General features: G+C 30.8%; 4 protein-coding genes across 5 annotated transcripts; 3 read left to right on the forward strand and 1 right to left on the reverse strand.

Moving 5' to 3' along the window:
- Nucleotides 1-921: 921 nt before the first annotated feature.
- Nucleotides 922-2,908, forward strand: LOC113511932 (39S ribosomal protein L55, mitochondrial). Its single transcript, XM_026895663.3, has 2 exons — nucleotides 922-1,257; nucleotides 2,665-2,908. The coding sequence occupies exons 1-2, from the start codon at nucleotides 1,060-1,062 to the stop codon at nucleotides 2,815-2,817; spliced, it is 351 nt and encodes a 116-aa protein (XP_026751464.1). The 5' UTR covers nucleotides 922-1,059; the 3' UTR covers nucleotides 2,818-2,908.
- Nucleotides 2,909-6,020: 3,112 nt separating this feature from the next.
- Nucleotides 6,021-10,022, forward strand: LOC113511931 (holocytochrome c-type synthase). 2 transcript variants are annotated; one of them, XM_026895661.3, is made up of 5 exons: nucleotides 6,021-6,142; nucleotides 6,238-6,483; nucleotides 8,375-8,611; nucleotides 8,951-9,075; nucleotides 9,377-10,022. In XM_026895661.3, exons 2-5 carry the CDS (start codon nucleotides 6,304-6,306, stop codon nucleotides 9,612-9,614), a joined length of 780 nt encoding a protein of 259 aa, XP_026751462.2. In that variant the 5' UTR covers nucleotides 6,021-6,142; nucleotides 6,238-6,303; the 3' UTR covers nucleotides 9,615-10,022. The 2 variants fall into 2 exon arrangements, with proteins under 2 accessions (XP_026751462.2, XP_031769323.2); XM_031913463.2 differs by having other exon boundaries at nucleotides 6,030-6,142; nucleotides 6,220-6,483.
- Nucleotides 9,975-15,411, reverse strand: LOC113511930 (BRISC and BRCA1-A complex member 2-like). Its single transcript, XM_026895660.3, has 7 exons — nucleotides 15,096-15,411; nucleotides 13,770-14,065; nucleotides 13,210-13,385; nucleotides 12,472-12,594; nucleotides 11,669-11,732; nucleotides 11,344-11,497; nucleotides 9,975-10,285 (listed from the first exon to the last, which is right to left on the reverse strand). Exons 1-7 carry the CDS (start codon nucleotides 15,181-15,183, stop codon nucleotides 10,089-10,091), a joined length of 1,098 nt encoding a protein of 365 aa, XP_026751461.1. The 5' UTR covers nucleotides 15,184-15,411; the 3' UTR covers nucleotides 9,975-10,088.
- Nucleotides 15,412-19,032: 3,621 nt separating this feature from the next.
- On the forward strand, nucleotides 19,033-25,662 carry LOC113511969 (uncharacterized). Its single transcript, XM_026895710.3, has 7 exons — nucleotides 19,033-19,373; nucleotides 19,577-19,674; nucleotides 21,006-21,146; nucleotides 22,676-22,853; nucleotides 23,314-23,449; nucleotides 23,674-23,903; nucleotides 24,297-25,662. Exons 1-7 carry the CDS (start codon nucleotides 19,289-19,291, stop codon nucleotides 24,416-24,418), a joined length of 990 nt encoding a protein of 329 aa, XP_026751511.1. The 5' UTR covers nucleotides 19,033-19,288; the 3' UTR covers nucleotides 24,419-25,662.
- Nucleotides 25,663-26,645: the final 983 nt, after the last annotated feature.

Raw genomic sequence — 26,645 nt, forward strand, 5'->3', positions numbered from 1 at the left:
TTCCGAAAAATTTTAATTTGATTTTCCGTTTTATTTTTTCATTTAAAATTATGTAATCTATGACATAGAATATATATGATAAAGAAATAATAATATTTTATAGTGAAATGTAATATACGTATAAAAGCTCACTCACTTTTAAGAAATCAATATTAATATGAAATTCATGAGATCACTTCATTCATCATCTTCCTACCCTTATCTTAATTATTATTTGGGATTGGCATAATTATCCATGGTTTTATCCATATTACAAAAAGACTTGGCTTATAGTTTTATGACCGGCCGCTTGCCTGACGATGATGATGAGATCACTTCATTAAATATGAAAATTTTACATTATAAAGTAATTAAGTCTTTTTATGATGTTGATAGGCATCACAAAAAGATATTGATATTTTGGACAAAAGCATATTGTAAATAGTTGCACAACATGTAAAAGACATGGTATTGTAAACTGTATATAGTTGCAATACATGTATTTTAGTTTCTTCATACTCCCACCAAAATAGCTTTGTTGCGTAAATTTTTATCCCGTTATTACTCTCACTCTAACATACAGGTTATTGTATTTTCTTTCTCTTACATTGCCAATCTGTATACTTATGAAGTATGTAAACTTCCAACTATTGTTTAATTCGCTAAAGTTTCTCTTTGTATGATGTAAAACTCACATTGACAAAATTATAATAGAGCAAACTGTAACTAAACATAAGCGTTTGTTTTATTGTCCATATTTATTGAAAAATTTGAAAATTGATATTATGAAATAAGCTAAGTTTTTTAAGACATCAGTCGATAACGATATATTGAATGACGGCATATATAGATAGTGGTACATCCGTATGGATATTCATTTTCTATAATTTTCATGATGTTACTTCGAAAAGGTAACTTGCATTTCATTTTCCAGTTTTTGTGAATATAAGACCACTGCCAACTCTTACGACGTAATAATTACTTAATCTTTTTTCTTTTTTCCCTTTCTTATATTAAAGTAATAAAATAAAACTATAAATTTTCTTGTACTTTTATTAATTTTATGATTTAAATCTTAATATGTATTTCAATTTAATAAAAAACTTCAAAGTATCTGTTGTAAATTTATCTATGCATAATCGATATTTAAATAACAATGTTACGTGCATAACCAAAATACATAGAGAAATATACGCGAGAATGTATCCAACTCGAATAGTACAACCTGATGGTGCTTCGATTAACATTAGATATCATGAACCACGGAAGATTATTAAGGTAATTAATGAAATGATATATTAAATTTATGTATCATATTTATGTCTTTGCTTTTGTAAATAAGGAATTAAAGATTAAACTCAAATTCAAATCTACATTTATGTTGCAAATAACAAACATCATATAATAGGAGATAATTTAAAAATTATTAATAAACATATTTTGTAACATCATAGGGAGTACCTAATAGAGTAATGACAGATTTAAAATTCCTTTTATGGGATGTCTGACATTACACTCTTTTCTTAATAATTGTATACAATTATTAAGAAAAGCCTATAATTTAGAAATTTACTGTATAGTAAAGTCATTTCGATGTTATAACCACTTTGCCATTCTTGTGGTTCAACACCACTTTACGATGACTGCAGGTTCAAACCACAACAAAACAAACATTTATTCATGACCAGCAGGGTTACTCTTGAAATAAATATGAATAGATCAATATTGGAATTAAAATGTTTCACACGATTCACACAATTAGAGAGAATTGCAACAATAGCAACATAATAGTTCCATACTATTCTTATAGATGCATATTTGCAATGTAAATTGCATGCAATTTGCCAATGCAAACTATTACAAACTAATTTCAATTTTAACTTAATTTATAATTGTTATTTCATGAATGTAGTACAAAATAATTGGCCTTAAATTGGATTGATATTTATATTAGATTCAAGAGAAGGCCTGCTGGTCTGTATTAGTCATGTTTTCTGTGTGTGGTATGTAACAAAAAGTTTATCTATTATTTATTGTGTATAGTATAAGTTCTGCTTAGTTTGAGATTGGATGGTGCTGTGTAATATGTTCACTAATATTTATTATTATTTATTCTACTATTATTTTTTATTATTGAAAATCTTTCATATTTATTAAATATGAAAGATTTTCAAAATGTTTATATGTTATTCAACCACACCTAAACAGCTGAAAAAATTTGAAAGGAATTTTATACATTGGTGGGTGTTATATCCTAATAATATGGGATACTTTATATATTTTGAAGTATTTGGTCTAGGCCATGGGAAACAGCTAGTTATAAGAATCATAAACATCTTATAAACTTTCATGTTCAACAACTAAAACTTTCTACAATCTACTTTTCTTTTGTCTCTTTCTAAAATGTTGTTCACTTTTTTAAAATTGGGAATTTAATGTAGGAGAGATACAATTCAATAGCAAGAATAGATTTATGAGAGGTTTGACATTTTTAAAAATAAGGGGGTTATAGTATTAGCAAGATAAGTAATAAGGTATATATAATACATCAAAATATATATAATTGTATTATTAATATATATCTGGTAAGTTCACTTTTTACTTCTGACTGGTTTTAATGATTTTAAATAAAGAATGTTTTATAATATTTGGTAGTTAAATACATACTATTTTCTTTGATTACAGTTGCCGCTAAATTTGTCATTATTGTCTGAGGAAGAAAGGAGGATTAGACTAGAAAGAAGGAAACCAAAGAAAAAAGTCAAAATCATTGATGATGTTGAAGATAATTTTAATGCTAAAAAATATTTGAAATTTATGAAAAAGGGAAAAAAATAATATTTTTTTTTTTTAAATTGATTGCTTGGATTAGTTATTAGAAAATTTTTAATAATAGATTAAGATAATATATTTATGATTGATGACTGTATATATTTATTCATTTTAGCCATTAACTGTTCACTGCTGAACTTTGCCTTTCCCATAACTGGAGTTAAGACATGTTTTAAGAGAGATGTTGCTGCCATCCCTTTACTAATAAATTCTCTTAGTTGTTTCTTATTACACTTTCAAAAAATCATTTAAAACTCTTCTACATCTGAGTCTGTCGTTTACCATTTTGTGGAATCTATTAATTGAAAGATATCAAATCAAAAGGTGAGAACACACCAGTAGTTACATCTACTTGTTCTATTTTAAATATAGGTACATGTGTGTACTACCACATTTATATTAAAATATGAATTGTTTACAGAAAGCTTTTAAATTGAAAGTATATTAGTACATGACCTCCAATTTGCCTGCCTATCCTAATGGGAGATAGGCATGACAGATATGTATGTATGTATGTACCCCCAATTTATGGTCCTTAGAATTGGATTTATGTATTCTTTAATAAAAATTTGTTTGTCCAACAAAAGTAAATATAGTAAATATATTAAATATATTTCTAGTTTATTTTTCCAATGAGTGAAAATTAAGTATTTATTTTTTAACTAGCGACCCGACCCGGCTTCGCACGGGTATAACGCTGATACTAAATATACCTACTTACTATAGAATATCCTTATAAACGACTTTTAAAGCTTTTTTGTCATTATACAATATAAACATAATAAAGTCCTATAGGGAGAAGCGCGGCCTTCGACGCACTATTATAAAGACACGCGCCGCAGGCCGGGGTGATACCGCCGCACCGCTATGTCTCTGCATTTTAAATCTATAATATCTAAGGAAATATTTATTTAAATTACACGCTGCATAGGACCATATTGATCTATATTAAATGGTACTTAATTGGATAAAAATTAATGCTGTATTGCTTAAAATCACTTCGTAAATAAGTCATTTTTTTCCGTAAAAGGATAATAAATGTTTATTGTGGGTTATCCTTAAGAGATAGACATATACCATCGCGGACTTTTTTGTTGACCTTTTTAAGGTGTACAATGCTGTACATTATTTTGATTTATCTCGTGGGGTTCAGCCAGCGTTTATAATGTAAGCGCAAAAATGTGTTTATTTACGACATCACATTAGATCACATTTAGCAGAGGGAGACTTTGTTCAAAACTTGTTTGCTTGGGCACCTCTGTCCCATTCGTGTTTCAACCGCAAAGCAGTTGAGTTTGCATGGCTGTATTTCGGTTAGATGGGTGGGATATGGCGTGAATTTACAGGGTACAGAGGAAAAATACCTGAGTCCTCAGGAATGGCAACGCATTGAAGGTATCATGAGCGAAACAGTATACTCTGTTATGTCTATAGGCGACGGTTACCACTTTCCATTAGGTGGGCTGTTAGCTTGTTTGCCATTCTAAGTTGTATAAAAAAAAACCTCTAAATTTATCAGTGTTTCTCTACAATATTATGCATGTATTATACATATAAACCTTCCTCTTGAATCACTCTATCTATTAAAAAAAAACCGCTTCAAAATCCGTTGCGTAGTTTTAAAGAGTTAAGCATAGAGACGGACAGACACCGACAGCGACTTTGTTTTATACTATGTAGTGATGATAATTAATAATGAAATCGTAACCCTGACCGCGCTATCGGTATACACTGGCAGGGCACCAGTGAAGGATAATTGATGAGGATGAAAAGACTCATTGTGACGAATTCAACGATAAATTAGCCACGATAGTTTCAATATCAATTATCAAAATAATCAAATTATATCTTTAAACAAAACTAGGGTACCATATGAAATGTCTTCATTTGTATATATTTTAATACTTTTTTTAATGGGTGAAGATAAAATTGTAATCCCACCTGCACTATGGGTATACGTTGGCAGGGTACCCGTGAAGACTGACAGGTTAGGATGAAGGAAGGTCAGTTGGTCCATAGTAACCAATTGAACAAGAATTAACCAGTTATCCAGGGAGAATCGCGCGGAGGTCGACCTGATAGGGTATATTGCTAGCAATGGGACTAATAAATCTCGTTATTAACACTCCCTTTCCCTCCTATATTTTAATATTATCTTTTAATAATTTTTATATTATATAGTTTTTAATTTATGGCAAAAAAATCATTCCTCATCTTTATCACTCTTAAATAATTACAGTTAATAAAGGTATATGTGAATAATATAGTAAAATAATGTTTCTAACTAGCACTTTTTAAGAAATTAACAAAAAAACCTACAAAACAAACAGTTTTGCGGACCAGATTTTTGCCAGTTTAAAAAATTATGAATTATAAGAAATTACGAATCATAATATCAATAACAACTATTGGGTATATATTTTGTATAAGAAACTAATGTTATTGTATCTCATATCTGTGTTGTTTAATCTATAAATCAAAATACCTAGTTTTTGTACAAAAGTCCGTTTTTTTGTGGAACATAATGTTATATTATTTCAGTATTCTTACACCTACCTATTTCTCGATATTTCTACCGATATGGTACTATCTACTCCTATTGAAATACCAAAATGACACCTTTTTTTTGACTTCTAAGAATGCAAGAAAAATCTTGAGATTTTACCGATTTTCAATAATTACAAATGACTCTTCATTTATTTTTTACGGGAAATCCCATGTTGATTTATTAATATAAGTAAACTAAATATTAATAAATTTCTATGTATCATATCAACCGTTAACTGTCCATTCTTGGACAAAGACCATCCCCTATGGGGGGAATTTGCCAGTAGTTGCCAGTAAGCTTGGTAAACGGACTGGCAACCGCATTTAGGCTATGACAATGAAGAGTTAAATTTATGTGCAAACTGTTAGTTATTTTTAATAATTCCTGAAATTTATAATAATCGAAATTTTATTGAACTGTTTTTATTTTTGTTTCTAATAAAACTTATTTGGCAACTTTTCCGATTTCGTATATTGACGTTCGAGATCACTGAATTATTTACATGGATACTTTATTATTGATATTGTACATAGATATTTATGGAGTGAGGGGTGGAGGGTTGTTTTAGGTGATGTTAGGTTACCTTGGAATAAAAAAATTAGGTGACTTCTCATCCATTTTATCTGGCAACTCTGATCATATCTATGCTGGTAAAGATATTTTTTTATCTATGATAGAACTTATTGTCTTTACACGTAGTCTATATAATCTACGGTTTTATTTATTTCTTTTTGCTATATGATCCTTTTAAAAAATTAAAATAGTTTAAAAACCCTTTTGTAGGTACGTATTGTATATAATAATTTAAAAAGAATTAGATAGATCTTAGAAATTTGTCCTAATAAGAGATTCATTTTTAGTTCTTCGTATCTTTTCAGGAAAGTAATGACTTTCTAAACCTAACTTCAATTCATCTTACGTAAGTTTGTACAATTAACAACAGAATGGGGAATACAGTGTCTGCAGATGCTAATGTTAACATAAAAGCTACTACAAATAACTTAAATCCACCACCTGAATGTCCTATGCACAACAAAGGATCCAAGGAACAACAGGAAACGAAGAAAGTATCAGAATGCCCTGTACAACATGGCACTGGAAGTGATATTAACCCTTATAATATGGTAATGTACGCAATATCGATTCTTTATTAATAAAATAGTTTTTCTATTTGGATGACAATGGAAAGGCCACGCGGCTCACGCTCATGGTATACGCCAGCAGAGCACCAGTGAGGGATAACAGGTAATAATGAAAGCAGATCAGTTAGCTCATCGTGATGAATAGACCTGATATTCAGCACGATGGTTTCTAGGGGGACCATGTGGAAGTCATCCCGGTTGGGTATATTGCTAGCAATGGGACCCTTAGTCTCCGTTTACTAACAATTCCCCCCCCCCCCCCCAGATAGTTATTAGGGTTTATTGTTAACCATAATTATTATTTACAAAATTCAATCTTTTTTATACTACTGCAGTACACAGTGATGGAAGGGATTATTAGTAGTGTGGACTGCCAGTCCCATCACTAGCAACATACCCTGTCAGGTTTAATTCCCCACGGTCCCCCCTGGAAATCATTCCAGGTGTATTCATCATGATGGACTAACTGATCTGCCTTTTCATTCTCATCTATCATACCCCCACTGGTGCTACATCAGCATAAACAGTTAGTACAAGCAGAGTTACCATTACATTATCATGGAAAAAAACTGAAGTGGCAAATGAGCATCTTTCCCACTTGTCAGTGAGTACTGTAGTCTATGAATGCCTGCAATATCAGGAGTATTTATTACATACACATTGCTAACCCAGAAGTGTCCTCTATTTTTTTTAAAAGAATCTCATGCTATAGTCTCTTGAAAAAACTTTGGTTCATTTCATAACCTGAGTTTTTGTGGGAGGAAACATCTCTGAAACTGTGCTGTATATGACTATTCAGGCTCAAATGTATGGGGATGAACTCCCTGTCAGTGGTGAGCTGTAGAATCTTAGAAAGTGGCTGTAGGCATCATATTAAACAATTCTTCTGAGCACAGTCCATTGTATAAGCAGTCAAACATACAAAGTGAGGCAAAATGTCCTAACCCTTCTTAGTATAATGGTGGAAATTTCCATCATAACATTGAATGCCCAAAAATTATGTAAAAGAACAAATTCAATTTAAGTTGATTGTGTCAAATTTATTTTTTAACAATTTTTCCTTTAATTTTGAACATGAATTATATCACCTTTATTTATTTCACCAATAAAAAAATTCATGCAAAGAAGGGCTAATATGTAAGGATCCAATACTGCTTGTATGCCTGAAATTATCAATAATTCTCATAGTGTATGGTTGCACTGAGTTGAAGGATTAAATCTTGTAGCATTTATGGGAGATTAACACTTCATGTGGGGTTGAATTTGTGACTTATAGAGTTATTGATCCGGCGTAAAATGTTGCATCACTCTATTACGTACACTGCATCTTTTTGATGCTAGCTTCAACTTAAAGATGGCAATGGAACTGTATATCGCTAGAGATCTTGATACTAAGGATTGCAATGTTCTTAGAGATGATAAGGAAAAGGATGTGAAATTGCAGAGCCACAGCAAAATAGGGTTTATTTTCTGTGATAGTTTGTATCTTAGTGGGGTTAAACTGGATTAAATTTGTCATCTCCAATTGTAGACCCTGGCTATCATTCTATCTATCTCAGACAACCTGTTTACAACTCTTTTCCATAAAGTCTGTGATATTAATATGTAGACATTTAGTTTAAAATGTGGTAGTTTAAAGAGGCATATACATATACTTTTAGATATGTCTTTATGAAGTTTTGCATAGGCTGGCACCAGACATTTCTGGGGTGGGTACAGCCTACCCAGCCCCTATATGTCCAATAGTGAAAAATTAATAAATAGTGTTGATGATAAGAAAATAATTGTAATAACTTTAATTGCTGTATATAGATTTCATGAAAATTACAATAATAAAAAATTTCATAAATTAATAATTGTAAATAAATTTTAGATGCCTCCAGCAAACCAGCAACCATCCCCTGATCAACCTTTTCCTCTTCCAACGCAACGGCAAGTCTCGACAATTCCACGAGCTATGCCCGATGGTTCTACAGAATTTTGGGTATATCCAAGTCAGCAAATGTTTTGGAATGCCATGCTTCGTAAGGGATGGCGTTGGAAAGATGAAGATATAAAGCCAAAAGACATGGATGATATTATTAGAATCCACAATGCTAACAATGAACAGGTATTCATTATGTAACTTTCTATTAGTCTGTGGTATTTTTAACTGATAGTTTATGATCATTTCAGTAATCTAATGAGATAATGTTTTATAAATTTACAACAAAAGCCTTAGGGTGAGAGGGTGTTCAGGCAGAGGTCCAAGAACCTCCCTTCAAACAGGAGCCATAAATCAGTAAAGACTTGCATAAAATTTTACATTGGTATTTTTGAGTCATCAGAGTCTTTGGTGACCTTTTTAAAGTGGGCAATATTTAAGACTTAAAAAGCTGTGATCGTACACATATTGTATTCAAATAAAATTAAATATACATGTAAAATTTATTAGACATGTTTATTATAGGCATGGCAAGAAGTTCTGAAATGGGAAGCTTTACATGCTAAGGAGTGTGGACATCCCAGACTAAAAAGCTTTGGTGGAAAAGCTACACAGTACAGCCCTAGGGCTCGTATACGCTCTTGGCTTGGGTATGTATCCCATATTCTAGTATAATACACTTAACAATCTCACTTAAAATCTCAATTTAGTACTAAGTACTGTAATTTATCAAATACCATAGAGCCCTGGTTCTACTTCTCTATTGCTTGTTTAATATTAATAACATTAAAAGTATGTATAATGTATACAAATAGTCACAAAGTATTCATATCTTACCAACTCTTTCATTACAACAGTATTAAAAATTTAAACAAGTTTTTTTTTTTTAAGAAAAATCGTTTTTATTGCCCTGATATGTATACACTTTTAAAGATCCTTTACTTTTTCCAGGTATGAACTGCCATTTGATCGACATGATTGGATTGTGGATAGATGTGGAAAAGAAGTTCGCTATATTATTGACTATTATGATGGAGGCGAACTTGACAACAAGTATCAATTTGCGTTGCTAGATGTTAGACCAGCTATCGATAATTTCGAGAATGTTTGGGACAGAATGAAAGTCATGTATATGAGATATCGCTATGAATTGATTGGTAATAAAGGAGGAACCAAATTAACTAATTAATTTGTGTGTATTTGCAAATTTATCATTTATTTCCTTAAAAGTTTCTGTATTAAGGTGAATTGTACACATTAAATTTTATTTTTTGTGGAGTTCTTCTGTCGGCAACATTTGTCACTGCAGAAACTCTTTGTGATTGTTTTCTAACTATTTATTTTATTAGATATTCATACTAAACCAATTACGAGATTCCAAATATTTCATAATCTCATTAAGTATATTCATATTATACCTAAAGGTAGATGTATTATGATATCCTACTCGTATTACATTCGTCTTAACCCATTAATTCACTAATATATTATGAGTAAGTACACATTAATATAAGTAGTATGTACTTAAGACACATAAAACCATATGTAATTATGTACAAATAATTTTATTGTTGAAATAAAATTTTTTTGAGTTTGATTTCATCTTGTTAATACAACTATTTTTACAAAAAACTATGTCACTTTTAAATTATAAGTTATGGGTTTATTCTAAATTTACGAGTTGGTTATTTGATGTTTGTCCTTTGCACTCAATTTTGAAAATTTCAACTTGCTGTTCTATGTACCCCTCAAAATTACTGTAGGGACAAGATGGAAGAATTTTGAATTTAGGCTTCCCTTTGGTGGAATGATAAACAGATCTCAACATCAAAACAGGAGGCTTCTCTGGAAATTTAACACCTGTCAATTGAATAATTAAATTTAATTAGTTAAAGGGATAAAAATAGTTTAAATTAGTTGTTTGTCATAAGTATGTTGTCACCCCTTTTCACATCTCTAGGAATATTAAAAAAGGCGATTGCGGCATCAAGCACGATCTACCAATGCAAACGTAAACTAGAAATGGCCAGTTTATACGAGTAACTTCACTTATAGAAGAAATCTGTGTCCTGTAGTAGGGTGTTGATGGATTGTTACAAGCATCAGAGGGAGACTTTATACAAAAGTCGATTGCTTGGGTACCTCTGTCCCATTCGTGTTTCAACCGTGAAGGAGTTGTGTTTGCATGGCTGTGTTTCGGTTTGAAGGGTGGGATATAGCGTGAATTTACTGGGTACAGAGGAATAACACCTGAGTCCTCAGGAATGGCAACGCATGGGTGGTATCATGGGCGAAACAGTATTCTCTGTTATGTCCATGGTACTGTCATGTCTATAGGCGACGGTTACCACTTTCCATCAGGTGGGCCGTCAGCTTGTTTGCTATTCTAAGATCGATCGATCGATTTTGCTTGCCTGATGACATAGGAAGAATTATAGCAAAATTAAGTACTAATAAAATTTCCTATCGGAATGGATTCACGTAAACAAAATCACGGCCAACAGTTATATTCGCATATGGGGTCAGCTAAGCCGTTACACGTCGATCCATCGGGATTTTTTTGTGCTTCCCCCTGCCTTATACCATCATTTCATAGATCCTATGTGTTAACGATATCCCACGGTTTAAGATATCTGTAGTCCGCTGACTCTGGATAAGCTGTTCCCAGTATACTCATACGCATGCTTGCCAATGAATCAAAGTTGCATATCAAGTGCCATCACGGTCAACAGTTTATTATATTAGTAACATATTATTCTGGGACAGTGAATCTTTTTACGTAAGAATTTTTAGAATTGATTTAATAGTTGCAAAAAATTATAGAATAATATTTACTAATAAAGGAATAATCTGTGGATTGTAAGATTAACTTTATAGGCACAAAATAAGAATTTTATAAAAGTAGGAAAAAAATATACCAATGTCAATTTGTAATATCCAGTGAAAATCATTCATTTCAAAGAGAAATGATGCGTTGTTTGCATCATGCTCCAAAATAGCACCTTCATATTTTACAATAAGCTGAGCCAATAGTTCTCGTTTTAATCTTTCATTATTCAGGACATCTTGGATCTGAAACAATTGAATCAATTGACCATTACACTTGACCATATTGCCCATTACTACTGTTGACCACAGTATTTATGTTAAGCATTTAAAACTTATCGGATTGATCAAGAGGTTGTTTGCCAGATGTATAAAATAATTGTTTCTTGAATTTTCTTTGTTCAATATGTATCATACCTTTTTATTTAAAAGTTCCGTCACCATAGGCACATAGTCCATTAAAACTCCTGATTGATGCATTCTGCAAATTATACAAAATAATTCAATATATAGTTAAAACAACAAGAGAATATGTATTTAGAAACAGACATAAAAAAATAGTAGTTAATATGAGTAAGTTATAGGATTTGAAAGAAAAAAAAAGAAACAATAGTTCATGAAAATAGATAATCTTGCTAAAGAAATTAGATATAAATGAAGACTCAGACCTTATTGAATTTATATTGAAATAAAAAAAAAAATATTAGCACCACTACATATTATCTCAAAAATTTAAAAGTAGAAAAAGACTTTTGGTAGGTAATTTAAATAACCCGCGCCTATGAAAAAGAACAAGACACTTTATATCACAATCTATCTATTAATAAATTTCTTTGTCACCTGTCTAGGTAAACAGAGCTATTGGCTGGATACTTTCTTGTAGGATTATAATGCTACCATAGAAAAAAAGAAAACAAGTAGAAGTAAATCTCTTATGTAGTTTTTCAAAAGTCGGCATTTTTTTCTACGATTTTTTCGGGTCACTTTAGTAAAAAAGATATACATGTGATATACACAATGATACATTTAGTAAAAAAGTGCATATTATCAGATCATAAGTATATGGTTTAGTTTTATATTACATAGTTTAATTGCGCCATATGATTAGAAATTACACACACTCATACTTACCTGTACAGGATAGTGTAACAACGCCAAAGTGTGAGAGATCCAAGCAAGCAATTTTTAGTGTTCCTTTTAAAATTCGAAATATTACTTACAATGGTAAAGTTATGTTTCCCAGTGATTTCGTAAGTAGAGGTGATAATATTAATTCTGCATTTGTTGAATTTGGATACCTCACAAGAAGTAGTGCTGTGTCAATACCAGGATTTTCTTCTATACTGAAATCAGAACGTCATAGTTTGAAATTTGTATATATATATATTCTCCTTTTCTACATTAATGACAATAAGTCACTATTTATGATAGATACAGTTATGAATTGTACCATTATAAAATCTACTTGAAACAGACTGTCTATCTATCTATCCATTTAAGAGCTGCGCTCTTGTCGGTGGAGCTCTTGCCACTCACTACGATTTTCAGCGAGTCTCTTCACCTCTTGATACGACACGACACCAACTCCTTCCTTGATCTGCCTGATGTAACTATGTCTCGGTCTCCCTCTCCCCCTTCTTCCTTCTATTATAATGTTCATAAGTTCGTCGTGTCGTATCAAGTGTCCTAACATTTTTTCCCCTTCTGTCCTCAATAGTTCTAATAATTAAACATTGAAACAGACTTATATTAAAATTATTGGTCACCCATGTATTCATACATTTTTTACTTTTCTTTAAAATAAAGATAACAAAGGTACTACTTGTGATATATTTTGTTTCGTATTTTTTTAGGACGGCCATAAGTTGAACGTTTATAAGACTAAGATATATATATATATATATGCAATATATCTAATAAAGGTATTGTTTAATGTGTAGTATGCTTATTGTACTAACCCATCATTGTATAATTCAGGAAGCCTTGATGTATCCACATTTAGTTTAATAAGAAATTCAACCACATGGTTCCCAACCCAAACTTCAATATCATTTTCAGTTGTTAAAGCATCACCAAGTAATGCAGTGTATTCAAAATAAGCACGAGAACTTTCATCTTCATTAAGTTTTTTTATCTATAATATAAACTTCAATTAGTCATATAGTATACTTATTAAAAAAAAATTACCGAGTTGGAAAAGTTTGAATGAAGTTCCATAATTAGATAGTATGTTTTAAGATATCAATTTGGCTGTACAATCACTATTCTCTTTTTAATAGACTTTTGTGATAAGACTGTGTTATAATACGCACATTTATTGTGTACTTTGCACATAGGTGGGTTTCATGCCAGTCTTTTGATCAGTTTCCTAGAGACAATAAACAATCCTACATTCATCATTGTGCAATTTTGTGTATTGGAATGGAGCACACTGAATTGCATATCACTATTTCCACACTAAATAACATTGACATCTGCCAAAAGATATAATAGTACATTAAAATAGAATTTTCCGTACCTGATGGTTTTTATATAAAGAAACTAACTCTGATAGAACACAACTGAGTGCTTTAGGATCATTTTCATTCCAACTACACAAACTTGGTAATTTTTCTTCTAAAAATTCCTCATTAACATTGCTCAGAAAACTTTCATCATCAAATCTGAAGTCTGGTGCAAACCAAGGTGTTGTTGGATCAAATATAATTTCCCATTTTATTTTTTTAGAGCAATAAGGCAGCACTAATCGTAACTGGCTATCTGTTAAATCTGAACCAGCTACTTTTTCCAAGTCAACTTTGGTCTTACAAAGGCCTAAGAATAATAAAATAATATTAGATTTATTGTAAATGTATATGCCTGAGTTTTAATATAATCTACATATACAAAAATTAATCACCATTCATTAATCATGTTAATGTTAAAACTCAAAAATGGTTTAACTAATTTGAACAGTTTTTTTTTTTTATTTTATTTATTGTTATATAGGGGTGGTTTAAAGAAAAAAAAATAAAGTTGTTTAAAGGAAAAACTTAACTGATCAATTTTGCCTTATAATTATATATTTAAAAAAATCTAAATTCTCGAAATGGAGAAGAGTAGTTGTTTATAATCACATACCTATAAAAATATTTAGTAATTATTTTAAGTAAAAATTATTTACCTTCACAGATTAATTATTAGATTATAAGTTTTTACAAGATGGTATAAAAGTTACAAATATGAGAAAAAAGAATAAAAGTATTTTTTTATATTATTCACAGGAATATTTTATTATCAATAATTTACAACATTTTATTTAATGTTCTTTACATTGTTTGCCATTCTAAGTTACATAAAAAATATATATAACTTTTCCCATGTGGACCCGGCATAGAATAGGCCACCCCTTTCTTACCCCTGGGTGTCGTGAGATGCAACTATGAGAGGCAGAAAAATGGGCGGCAGTAGCATCTTTTTTAAAACATTTCCAAAGCCTAACTGTGGTTGCCAGGGGGGAAGGGATTGTTAGTAATGGGGAGATTAGTCCCCATTGCTATCAATATACCCTATCAGGTCGACCTCCACGTGGATCTCCCTGGAAATTATCGTGATTAGTTTATCATTGAATTCTTCACGATGGGCGAATTGACCTGCCCTTTTATCCTCACCTATCACCCCTCATTGGTACCCCGCCAGTGTATATCGATAGCGCAAGCGGGGTTATCATGCCATTTTTACCCATTAGAAATTGTGGTTGCCAATCCGCCTGCCAAGTGCGGCAATTACTGGCAAAACCCCCATAGGAGGAGGCTTATGTTCAGCAGTTGACAGTCAAAAGCTGATATGATGATATATTACTTACCAAGCTTCAATTCTTCGTAAACATTTTGTATGTACGGACGAAATATAGGAGATATATCATTTAAAATTCCAATACATTCTGAAGACATATTAAAAGACGATAGCTTATCTATATAGGTAATATTAATTAATTTATTAATCAATATCTCAAGAGAAAATATGTAATGATTTTGGAAATTGTAATATATATGGAAATTATCGGAAATACATTAGAATAAAATAATAAACATAGTAAGTAATTACCACAGATTACACAGAATAGATAATTATAAAAGGTAAATAGTTTTTCTCGTTGTCACTATCGAACAAAGAGTATATAATCACTACGTTATAGAAGTTAGCACCGGCCTTATATCGACATAAACTGAAGAAAAAAAAAGATTAAATGCATGTTACCTTTCCGAAGCGACAATATAATAAAATTATAAAAGAAAACCTAATGATTATCCATAGTGTTGTACCACTATCTATATATGCCTTCATTTAACATATCGATATCAACAGTTCATCATCATCACCATTGCAAAACTAACAAAAATATTGTAAAATAAACTTTTTCATAATTTTAAAATACTTTTATGTTTTTCGTTTGTTTCATGGAATGTTTCTTTAGTCTTTATTATTATATCACAATACATGAACATCTATACACGGCTGTTTTATTTTTGTCTAATTTTATTCTTTCGGTTCAAAGTGCTTGCCAAATTTACCTATAGCAAAACCAGCGACCAACAAAGAGTTGGACAGGTTCCATAAGTCATCACTAGCTACACGCACTAGTAAAAGGTCTTCGTCTTCAAACTTTGAGGTATTTTGGATGAAAAGAAGGTGTAGTTTTACGAATGCTGCCCAGCCGAGTAGGATTTGTCGGTTGACATCTCGATCGAAATTGGACTTATATATTTAGACAACTTTTTCCAGGTATACATACTCGTCGACAACTTCGAGTTAGTGTTCTCAGTCGTAACCGGTATAGGTGTGGCATGAATGCTAGACATGATTTTACGTCTTGTCCATTTTAAGTCTTGTCCATGTTCAACTTAAGACCTACCTGTTGAGAAGTATCTATAGTACTGAGAAAGGCAAATTGAAGGTGAGTGATATATTGGCCATTGATGTTCATAACATATCTTTTCCAGTCCAAAATTTGAAAATATCTTCTAATGAAGCTGTGAAGAATTTCGAATATATGACATCACCCTGTCTTTCACCTTTCTGCACTGGGATGGGTTTCGTGCTCTGGTTCTGTACTCGGATAGACATCGTAGCATTACTGAATCAAGAGTTGCCATGAAAAAACCTAGCCAGTTCATAATATAAAATTTTCAAGTTTTACTAAAAACATGGACAATATAAAATTAGTACATATTGTAAAATTAGTATACAATTTTTAAACTAATTTTTTTGACAGGCAAATACTGCAAATTTTCTATGTATTATATTTCTGTGTATTATACAAAAGGTGGAAGTATAGTACCGAGTCAAATAAAAATTTTAAGTGGAAACTGAATACTACAAATATAGTTAATTATTTATACATAATTTTATGTAAGTAGATCTTAAAATGATCACGAATAAGACTAAAATCATGTCTCACGTCCATATCACACTTATATCGGTTATGATTGAAAATGCTACGCTCGAAGTTTTTTTTTTTTTATAATAGGGAGCAAACGAGCATACGACTCATCTGATGTTGGGTGACAACAGCTGCCCATGATCACCCGTAATACCAGAGGTATCGCAGATGTGCTGCTGGCCTTTTAAAAAGAAATATACTCTTTTCTAGAAGGTTATGTTGTCGTATCGGTTCGGAAATACTGCTGCTGGAAGTTGATTCCAAAGAGTGCTTGTGCGTGGAAGAAAGTATATTGAAAAACGCACAGACGTCTGTACCTCCTGATGGTTGGGATGAAGTTTTAGTTTATGGCGGGTTGTATGGTGGTGAAAATCAGCAACAGGTATCAATCTGAACAATTCTTCGGAGCATTCCCTATGATATATTCGATAGAAAATGCACAGAGATGCAACATCTCTACGCAGTTTCAGTGGGTCAAGTCGGACAGTAAGGCGCTGGTCATCAATGATTCAAGCCGCTCGACTTTGAATGCAGTCTAACGAAAGAAGCTGGTACTGTTGCGCTCCTGCCTATAGGTGAGAACAGTATTGCATATGTGGCCTGACTTGAACGTTATACAATTTCAAACGGTGTTCCGGCATGAAATACTGTCTCACTCTATTGAGCACTCTAACTTTTTGGAGGCCATCTTAGCCTTTTTCTCCAGAAGACCGCAAAACGACTTCGCTGGATATAGCAATGCCAACGTCAGTTCCCTTGATAATAAATTGAGTCTAGGGACTTAAGTTATTGTCAAGGGAAGTGCCTTGAAAGTGAAGAGATACGACAAACGGCGTTTTTTTTTTGCGGTGAACGTGCAGACTTGTCTCTCCTTAGGGTTGAATTGGACAAGGTTCTGTTCACCTCAGATCAAAACTTGATCGAGTGAAGTTTTCAAGAAAGGTTCTTGAGTGGCGACCCCGTACAGGCAAACGCAGATGGAGTGACTTTAAACGCAATGTAGGGAGTCGATGGACGCAGGTGGTTTATTCTTTATATCTCGACTTCTGGCATATTATAGCAGTCTAGGGGGGAGGCCTAAGTTCAGTAGTGGACGGATAATGGATGGAATACTGATGATGATGAATTTTAAGTACTATTTATTTTCATAATATTACTTATAATTCAATTACCAAAGGGAAACTTTGTACAAAAGTCATTTGCTTGGGCACCTCTGTCCCATTCGTTTTTCTACTGTAAAGTAGTTGCGTTTGCATGGTTGTGTTTCGGTTTGAAGGATGAAATATGGCAGTGAATTTACAGAGTATAAAGGAATAACAGCTGAGTCCTCAGGAATGGCAATGCATGGGAGGTATTATGGGCGAAATAATTTGTTATGTCCATGGTACTGCTCATGTCTTTAGGCGACAGTTACTACTTTCAATCAGGTAAACCGTCAGCGTGTTTGCCAAGCTAAGTTGCATAAAAAAAAAATCGATTCATGTCGATAAACAGTAGGCACAATGACAGGAACAATACTACCAATTTTACCAATAATATTACCAATTTTGGTAAACTTATAAAATTAACTAAAATTTATAAGTTTACCAAAATTGGTAATATAGCTTAAAAATTAACTCCGCTGCTATGTATATGAATGAGTAAATTAATTATTTAGATAATACATGCAAACTTTAATTATTCTTACTTATATTAATTATTGTTTTCTCACCAGTTTAAATCTATTGAAAATTGAGCTAAAAACAACAACTTGCTATTTCAAAAACAGCGTAACAAAGAATAACTTTGTTACGCTGTTTTTGAAATAGCAAGTTTATCTATCATGGCGCCAATTCAAGATGACTATGGTTCTCATGGTGGCACAGAGTGGATATTATGTGATGATGGACGTGGGGGACGGTAACGTAATTTCAAATAGAAACGTCCTGCCCACAACAGTATTCGAACTGGTGCATGCTTTTTTATTATAATATATAATTCCATTTATTTGGGTTCGATTAGATATTAGCTAATTTATTTATAAGTTATAAAATACAATAATTATTCAAGTAATGGGATCGATTCAGCTGTACCCTTACGGTAAACATCTCTTAAAATTCAAATTTCAATTTGGTAACATAGGGAAGTCTCTCAAATTTATATTATTGAAGTTAAAATTATTAAATAACTAAATTTAGTTCATAGTGATCTATAATACCGCGATCTATAATATTTAAATATTTAAAATATGAAGTCAGAGCCTTAAAGTAATTAAACGATTTCTTGGCTACAATGCTATAAAAAATTTACATGACAGAGTTAATCTTATTTGTGATCCAACTTTCGGTGAATTTCAGTTCATTTTTTCTGGTAACACTGGTCTTCAGATCAGTCAGTTGCTTAGTCGGTTTATTGTAATTTTGTCGTTTTGCTCGTTCTAAATAATATTACACAGGCATCAAGTTTTTTATTTCTTTTTCCACATAGATTTCACTCTTATAAATAATTTGGGGTCATCATCTTCATAATTGTTTTTAAAATATTATTTTTCTACATTAGTGGAAAAGGTAGATTGGTGCAAGGCGTCTGTATTTTGCAAGCACTGATTACTTTCTGATAATTTATGGAATAAAAATATGAAAGATATGAATTCGTCAATACAAAACACCGCGTCCGAATTATTAAAGTTAGCAAGAAACTTTAACTGTTTCTATTTAGGAGGTAAGTGTTTTTTGTGTAGGTACTTACTAATAAGAATATTTTTTATTCTAAGTAAACTTTCAATATTTTTTTTAATAATTTTACCGCCTAAACTTAGGTTATTAATGAAATTATTTAAGTATTATAATTATTTTTATAAAGTTAATGCACTTAAGTGAGTACCTATTTTTTAAAACTGTCTATATTTTATATATATGTTTTAGGTTTGCATCAAGGAACATGTAAACCATTTTTAGTGGCTGGTCATCAAGTGGGTCTCATTAGACCAAATGTGCTAAAGTACCTACAGAGATTTCCTGAGGTTAATATTTTGCTGTTTTATTAAATACTAGTATATATCCACTCACTTGCTTTTCTCATGTGATAATAATTAACTGATGATTAACTATATTGGATAAAAAGTGGCCTGTTATACTTTAAAATATTGAAAATAAACCTCAATTTTTTTTAGGTGGGTAGTTTACTTAAATTAACTGTCAACCTAAATAATAGCAGGTTTTATAATTTAGTTAAGAAATACTACTTTTCCTTAGCATGGTCAAGGAAAAATGTTTTTAAATTGACTTAAAAAGATAACAAGGTTCTCAGTAAGGTTTTTTGTTTGTTACCTTATAACTGATAGTTATAAACAGATTTTGTAAATTCTTTTTATCTGAAAGGGGTTTTCTTTAGATTTTACCAATATAGTTCAGAAGTTTTTAAATCATAATAATTGGTTTTGCCGCCATATTTGAAGTCTTTTTTTGTGGAACATCATCTTAATTTTTTATTTTATTAACTAGGTTAAGAAACTGCCTTTTTAGGTATTTATTTCTTTTTTTTTTAAATAAAATTTATTTGCTAATTGTGTTAGGTAGGTTGATATTCTGAAATATTATATGTATTTATGTAAATTTTCATAATGATTGATTGAACAGTTAATGGGTCAAAAAGTAACAAATTCATTTTAACATTTGTAATGTATAAATTGTATATGTAGGTATAATTAAATAGTGGAATTTTTTTAATGTATGATCTTTTTATCAACAGTTAGTTCAAATTCCAAAGTACTAATTAATTAGATAAATAATAATAACAGATAAAATGTCTTAAACAGATGGGAATAATTTTATCTAAAATTTTTCCTAGTAATTTTTTTTTAAATTAAATTATGACATATGACACCAAATTAGGTATAATAATGTGCTCTCTATCCAGAATTTTATTAGACCCTAAGGTAGGTTCATTCTGTTAATATCTTCTTCATCTTTTTTAAAATCACTGATATTAATAACTAGTTAGTATAAAGAATTGGGATTAATTAGTGTTGTAGTGCAATATAGTTATAGAAAATTCAATTTGATAAATAATTTACTATGACTACATTGCATATATTCATCTCGGGGATACCTGATGTTTCTTAAATTTTATTGGAGGCTTATTGCAGAGTTAATGTGTATGTAAATGTGTGTAAGTTTTGTAATTAGCAAGCAATTTTAAGATTTTTATTGTGACCAAACTAAAATGTATGCTAAGGATTTCATCTTAATTATTAATTTCATTAATGGACAAAATATCCCTCATTTAGACTGAAGACTGAAGTACTCAACATATTTTATATTTATCAATTGATTTTTATTAAATATTTTACAGGTGTTTAATATAACTGATAAACATGTAGAATTGAATCCTGCCTTCCGAGATTATAAACAAAGGACAATGAGAGTTGCAGAGGTATTACAAAATCTTAGAACTGAAAATGAAATTTGTGCTCTCAAAGGTTGGCGTGATGAGGTTTGTAAAATAAATAATAAAGTAGTAGTCATATATTAGAATCAATTCTTGATTCTAAAAATGTAAATATTGAATTATTATTATATATTTAAATAAATAGATAATCTTTAATGTTCCCCCAAAACAATTACAGTAATAAACTTAGTAGAAATACAAAAAAGAAAAATATACTTATTATACTTTTTACTTCTGGTTGTGATCACTATTAGAACAGCTATCACTTGAATTGCTGTTGTTGAAGAAATAAAAAAATAAAAAAGAAAAAAAACTATGACAAGATGACATTTGGGTATTCAGTTTTTTCCTGGGCACCCATGAAACTTTTAATTGAAGATGTTTCAAGTTATTTGCTTATCAGTATCGACTGATTGAAATTGATCTCTCTGTGACACAAAAATAGTTTAGGGTCTGAAATTTCCAACTTTTCTGAAGTCTTGCAATTTAGAGAAATAATAAAATAAATCTAGAAAACATAAGTAGACTAACTTTATATATTGACTCAGGGTATGTAATCTCTTAATCTTCAAATAACTTTCAAGTTTGTGCAGATAAGATATCTATATAATGTGTATAGTGTTGGATCAAATTATTATCAATTTTTTTTTTTTTTTTTTTAATTGATGATAATGGAATGGCAACCCCACCCGCGCTATCGGTATACACCGGCGGGGCACCAGTGAAGGATGATAGATGAGGATGAAGCAGGTCAGTTAGCCCATCGTGACGAATTCAACAAGAATTGTTCACGATGGTTTCCAGGGGGAACCACGTGGAGGTCGACCTGATAGGGCATATTGCTAGCAATGGGGCTGTCAAACTCCATTACTAACAATCCCTTTCCCCCCAATTATTATCAATTGTAAATTGCACATGAATTTGGGTTACTTAGTGTATAATAGAATACTAATTAATATGGTATTATGATAGTAATATAATAGGTTAGATCTTATCAGCTTAGCGGATGCAAATAGGTTAGATAATTTTTATATTAATTTTTCTTAACAAAAACAAAACCAGCAAATTCTTTCTCAGGAAATACTAGAACTCTAGCTATTTTCTAAGTTTAAATTTCGCCCGTAGTTAATTTATTCGAAGCATTTGCAACAAAAGTCCGGTATGCAGGTAGATACTATTTGCCTGTAGTCGCGTTACATTAAGTCTTGATTGAGTATTTATATTTCTCCTATACTTTAATAAACGTTATTCAACAAGGATCTTCAACAAGTTTCAGAGATATACAGCCCTATAAATTTTTCTCTATATACTTTGAGATTACTTACCAACTATATTAATGCACCATCCTAGAACTCTAGAAACGACAACAAATGAGTTTATCAACTCTTTAATCATCATCATCAGAAATCAACGCTTCATTCTATAACTTATACCTATATGCATATTCAAACATAATTAATTATTAGTTTATTTGAAATATTTATATTTTTATTAATTTGCTTTTATTATTATATCCTTATATATATCCTTATATATGTATACATCTCAAATATCTATATTACACTTTCTTACAGTGCTTTGAAGTAAGTACACCATTTCATCACGAAAGTCTTTTGGAAATGGATCGGAGCGCTGTTTGTCTGTTTGGAATTAGAAATTATGGTGTCAGTGTTACTGGCTACTTGTATCATCCTACCAAAGGATTATGCATCTGGTTACAACAAAGAAGTTTTACAAAACAAACTTGGCCTGGTGAGTAAAATGAAATATATGGAAATAAATGTATTTGTGTGATTTTTATATTTAAATTATGACATGAACAAGATTATTAGATTGTTATATTTGCAATACCAATAGTTAATTAACAGCTAGAACTCTTGGTTTCTATGTACGTTTTTAATCCTTTACATAATTTTTAATTTCTTGGAAAAGAGAAAAACTCAATAACTGCTCTCAATTCTCAAACTGGAACCGGCATATGAGACTCCTGCATTTATGCAGGCAATTTTAATTTTATTTGCAAGTTTTTTATAGATACTAATTCTGAGGAGTATGTACCTTACTTTATGCCCGTCAAGTTAATTTTACACTGGTGCATTAATATTCTATTTATTAAACTACATCAAGCTGGTTACAAGGTTACAAGTTGCGTCAAAGATACAAAAGTACATGGGTACATACAATATAATGTATTGTTACTTTTTTTTGGCAGGAAAGTGGGATTGCTTTGTTAGTGGTGGACTAGCAGTAGGCTATGGAATACTAGAAACAACAATTAAAGAAGCTGCTGAAGAGGCATCTGTAGAAGGAGATTTAGTTAAAAAATTGGTCCCAGCTGGTTGTGTTAGGTAAGAAGTTTTATACTAAATATAATAATTAAAATATACAGAGTTTGATCTTTGCACTATTGTTTTTTATTTTGATGGGTTTGTGCTTGACAGTAGAAAATACTTATTCATCATTTTTACTTGAAGAGTCCTAGTTTGTATTTTTATGATAAGTTAGTCTAGCTTCCAGTACATCAGCATGCTTCTACTTTATACAATATATAAAGAATGTATTTTTTTTGTAGCTTTTATTTTGAAAGTGAAAGGGGATTATTTCCAAACACTGAATATGTGTATGACCTCGAATTGCCATTGGATTTTGCACCACGTAATGCTGATGGTGAAGTGGAATCTTTTGAATTACTTACTGCAGAGGAATGTATACAGCGGGCTCTCTCGCCTCAGTTTAAAACTACCAGCGCCCCCGTATTGTTGGACTTCTTGATACGAAAAGGATATATAAATCCAGAGAATGGTGAGAATTAATTTTATCAGTGGTGTTTTTATTTTAAAAGAAATATTTTCCTTAAATTATTTTGGATAGGGTTACAATTTGATTTTTCGATTGTTTTTTGTAATACATCTAGTATTGGCGTTTACAGACTACGCTTATACTTGTTGTCAGGCAGGTTCTATGATAGTTTTCCATCATTGCAGTTCAAGAACACATCATTTATTATACTCCGTGGCATTGTATGCTTGTAAGGTCTGCAATAAAAAAATATATATCTATACTTACTATTAGGTTTTCTATATAGATATCCAGAAAGTTAAAAGCTTCATGAAGTGAAATTTATCTCTCCTGCTGTCTGTCTCTTCATGTTTCATTGGCAGCTAATTAACATTATGTTATTATTGTGATCTTCAGAGCCGAACTACCGCTACCTGGTGGAGTTGCTGCACGTTCCACTGCAATCCATCTATAATTGGCCATACACAGCTGTAGCGACAGTTAATAGAGATTCCGACGAATTACATACACAGAATTAGCTCATAATTAGTTCATTCTATTTATTATTTTACAATATTTAAAGTAACATCGAATATTTTGAAAATTTGCTGTTTTGACTTAAATAATGAACACTAAATATCTAATTTTCAATAGTAGTAATGATAAGTTTTTGTATTAAACAGGGCCTTATTTTAAATTATCACATAGGTAATGTAAGTTACCAAACTAGTAGTTTTTCAAAATGTACTCGCTGTCAACACTGACCAAATCCTTATATTTGAAAATGTCATGATAGTTTTAGCTAGGTACGGTTAATTTCTGTGATACTTTACCAGTTTGGTATAAGACATTGTATAATATATTTAGTTGTTTTGTCAACCATGAGGAATGTTTATCTTCCTGAAGGATTAATTATAATTATTTATTGTATTTTTAATTATGATTGAATAATTACGTGCTTTTTAAATGTTAATTTCCACAACTTTTCAGGACAAAATTTATACCTACATGTATTCTAAACAATTTAGTTACGAGTTAATGTTGTAATAGTTAATTAAAAGGAAAAAATTAATCCATAGAACTACATCGTTTGAACTCCAGTCTTCTACTTAAACCATATATTTCGTAATACATTGTACATATATTGACTTTATAGTATTAATAGATTACAATGTATACTTTGTGTGTTTATATATGCATTGCAAACAATTTAAGGGATTAATTGGATATAAGTAATACGACAACAATATAATTTTTTATAATGTATGCAAACATGCATACCATTCAAAAGAGCAATCGCACCAATTATTTGCAGTTCATTTTTAAATACCATTCATATATTAAACAGAAATGGAAGTCCAGTGATAGTGATTTTTGTAAAAGTAAATTTTCCTCAGAACATTAATAGAAATTTTAAACTTTGACACACGAGTTTGTTTAGACTAATAAACTAATTTCATAAATTAGATATAAATAAGTATAACCAAAATTATTGTACTCTGATAAACTGGGCCTAATATTATCATATCCAAAAATGTATAATAACAACAGCAAACTTCTCAAACAACAAGTTTTACCCGTGACATGATACATTACGGTTAATATTACGAATCCAGCAAACATAATTTTTGGACTGGAATAACTGAATTTTTATTATGAAATTTGAATATAGTAGAGATTATCCGCTCACCATTTATACGAATTCGCGATTTTACTAATTAATAACAGCGATTAGATAACTTTGTAAATAACAATCTTTTAATAAAAATTGATTTTGACTGGTTTTTGTTGTTTTGAATGGACGTACATGTACATGTACGTGAATGAGGTTGAAGTAGCAATTTAACGTAAATTAAATTATCCGGATTTTCGATTATCCGAATGCTTGCGATAACAAGTTAATCGAGTTTCGACTATATTTACTTTATATATTTGCTCTGTTTAATTATATAATTAACATGTTCATTTTATTTGTATTGTAGATTTTTGTAGTTGGCAATTGTACTTTTAATTCAAGACCATTTCGATTAAGTCATGGACCGAGCTTTATAGCTCTAAAGTGACAAATGATCTATTGGTAGTTTTTGTTATCGCATGCATGTGAAAAGAACAAGACGTCGTATATCTAAGAGACGACATCCAAGAAGACAAATCGTGTTTATTATAAGTCTTCGATTAGCTCATTATGTCATATACTTTATGTATACTGTTTAGGTAAAGGTTACATTCCTTTTTCTGTTGTTGTTTGTGAATGTCCGAATGTAAATTATTACTATATTAGTAAACCATAATTGACTTGGAATGGACCAAACTCAATGACGATAGATTTAGTTTCAATTATGCCATGAGAAAATTAATATATAAATAAAAATTAGCACATACCGGACAGAAAGCCGAAATCCGAATACATTTAGGTGGATGGTAAACATAATCACCATTACATTATTTAATATATAGTATCATCTCTACACCATTCATTCTGTGTATAAAAAACACATTTAAAAAAAGAATGGATGAAAATTTATTGCAGTAAAAATATTAAATCAAATCTAGTCATTCAATACAAATTGGTTTTTAATGTTCAATCATGAAATAAATGGTATTTATTATTGCTTTTATCTATTAAAAATATTATATTAATATCATTACATAGATATACTACACTTCTAGAACGAAGTTCAAAATAAATCTTCAATTAAATATTAGACTGTCGGGAGGCCTATTTCATACTATATAGTAATTTATCGACGAAGAAAAAATAGATGC

This window comes from Galleria mellonella, unplaced genomic scaffold (assembly GCF_026898425.1).
Source record: "Galleria mellonella isolate WM207_F2 unplaced genomic scaffold, CSIRO_AGI_GalMel_v1 utg117, whole genome shotgun sequence".
Taxonomy (NCBI): Eukaryota; Metazoa; Arthropoda; class Insecta; order Lepidoptera; family Pyralidae; genus Galleria; species Galleria mellonella.

Coding starts and splice junctions, on each gene's coding strand:
- LOC113511931 (XM_026895661.3), top strand. CDS start 6,304: ATGGGGAATACAGTGTCTGCAGATGCTAATGTTAACATAAAAGCTACT. Junction 6,484..8,374: donor ATATTAACCCTTATAATATG/GTAATGTACGCA, acceptor AATAAATTTTAG/ATGCCTCCAGCAAACCAGCA. Junction 9,076..9,376: donor CGTATACGCTCTTGGCTTGG/GTATGTATCCCA, acceptor TACTTTTTCCAG/GTATGAACTGCCATTTGATC.
- LOC113511930 (XM_026895660.3), bottom strand. CDS start 15,183: ATGTCTTCAGAATGTATTGGAATTTTAAATGATATATCTCCTATATTT. Junction 14,066..15,095: donor TTACGAAGAATTGAAGCTTG/GTAAGTAATATA, acceptor TATTATTCTTAG/GCCTTTGTAAGACCAAAGTT. Junction 11,498..11,668: donor CGGAACTTTTAAATAAAAAG/GTATGATACATA, acceptor CAATTGTTTCAG/ATCCAAGATGTCCTGAATAA.
- LOC113511969 (XM_026895710.3), top strand. CDS start 19,289: ATGAAAGATATGAATTCGTCAATACAAAACACCGCGTCCGAATTATTA. Junction 21,147..22,675: donor TCAAAGGTTGGCGTGATGAG/GTTTGTAAAATA, acceptor ACTTTCTTACAG/TGCTTTGAAGTAAGTACACC. Junction 22,854..23,313: donor TACAAAACAAACTTGGCCTG/GTGAGTAAAATG, acceptor TTTTTTTGGCAG/GAAAGTGGGATTGCTTTGTT.
- LOC113511932 (XM_026895663.3), top strand. CDS start 1,060: ATGTATTTCAATTTAATAAAAAACTTCAAAGTATCTGTTGTAAATTTA. Junction 1,258..2,664: donor AACCACGGAAGATTATTAAG/GTAATTAATGAA, acceptor CTTTGATTACAG/TTGCCGCTAAATTTGTCATT.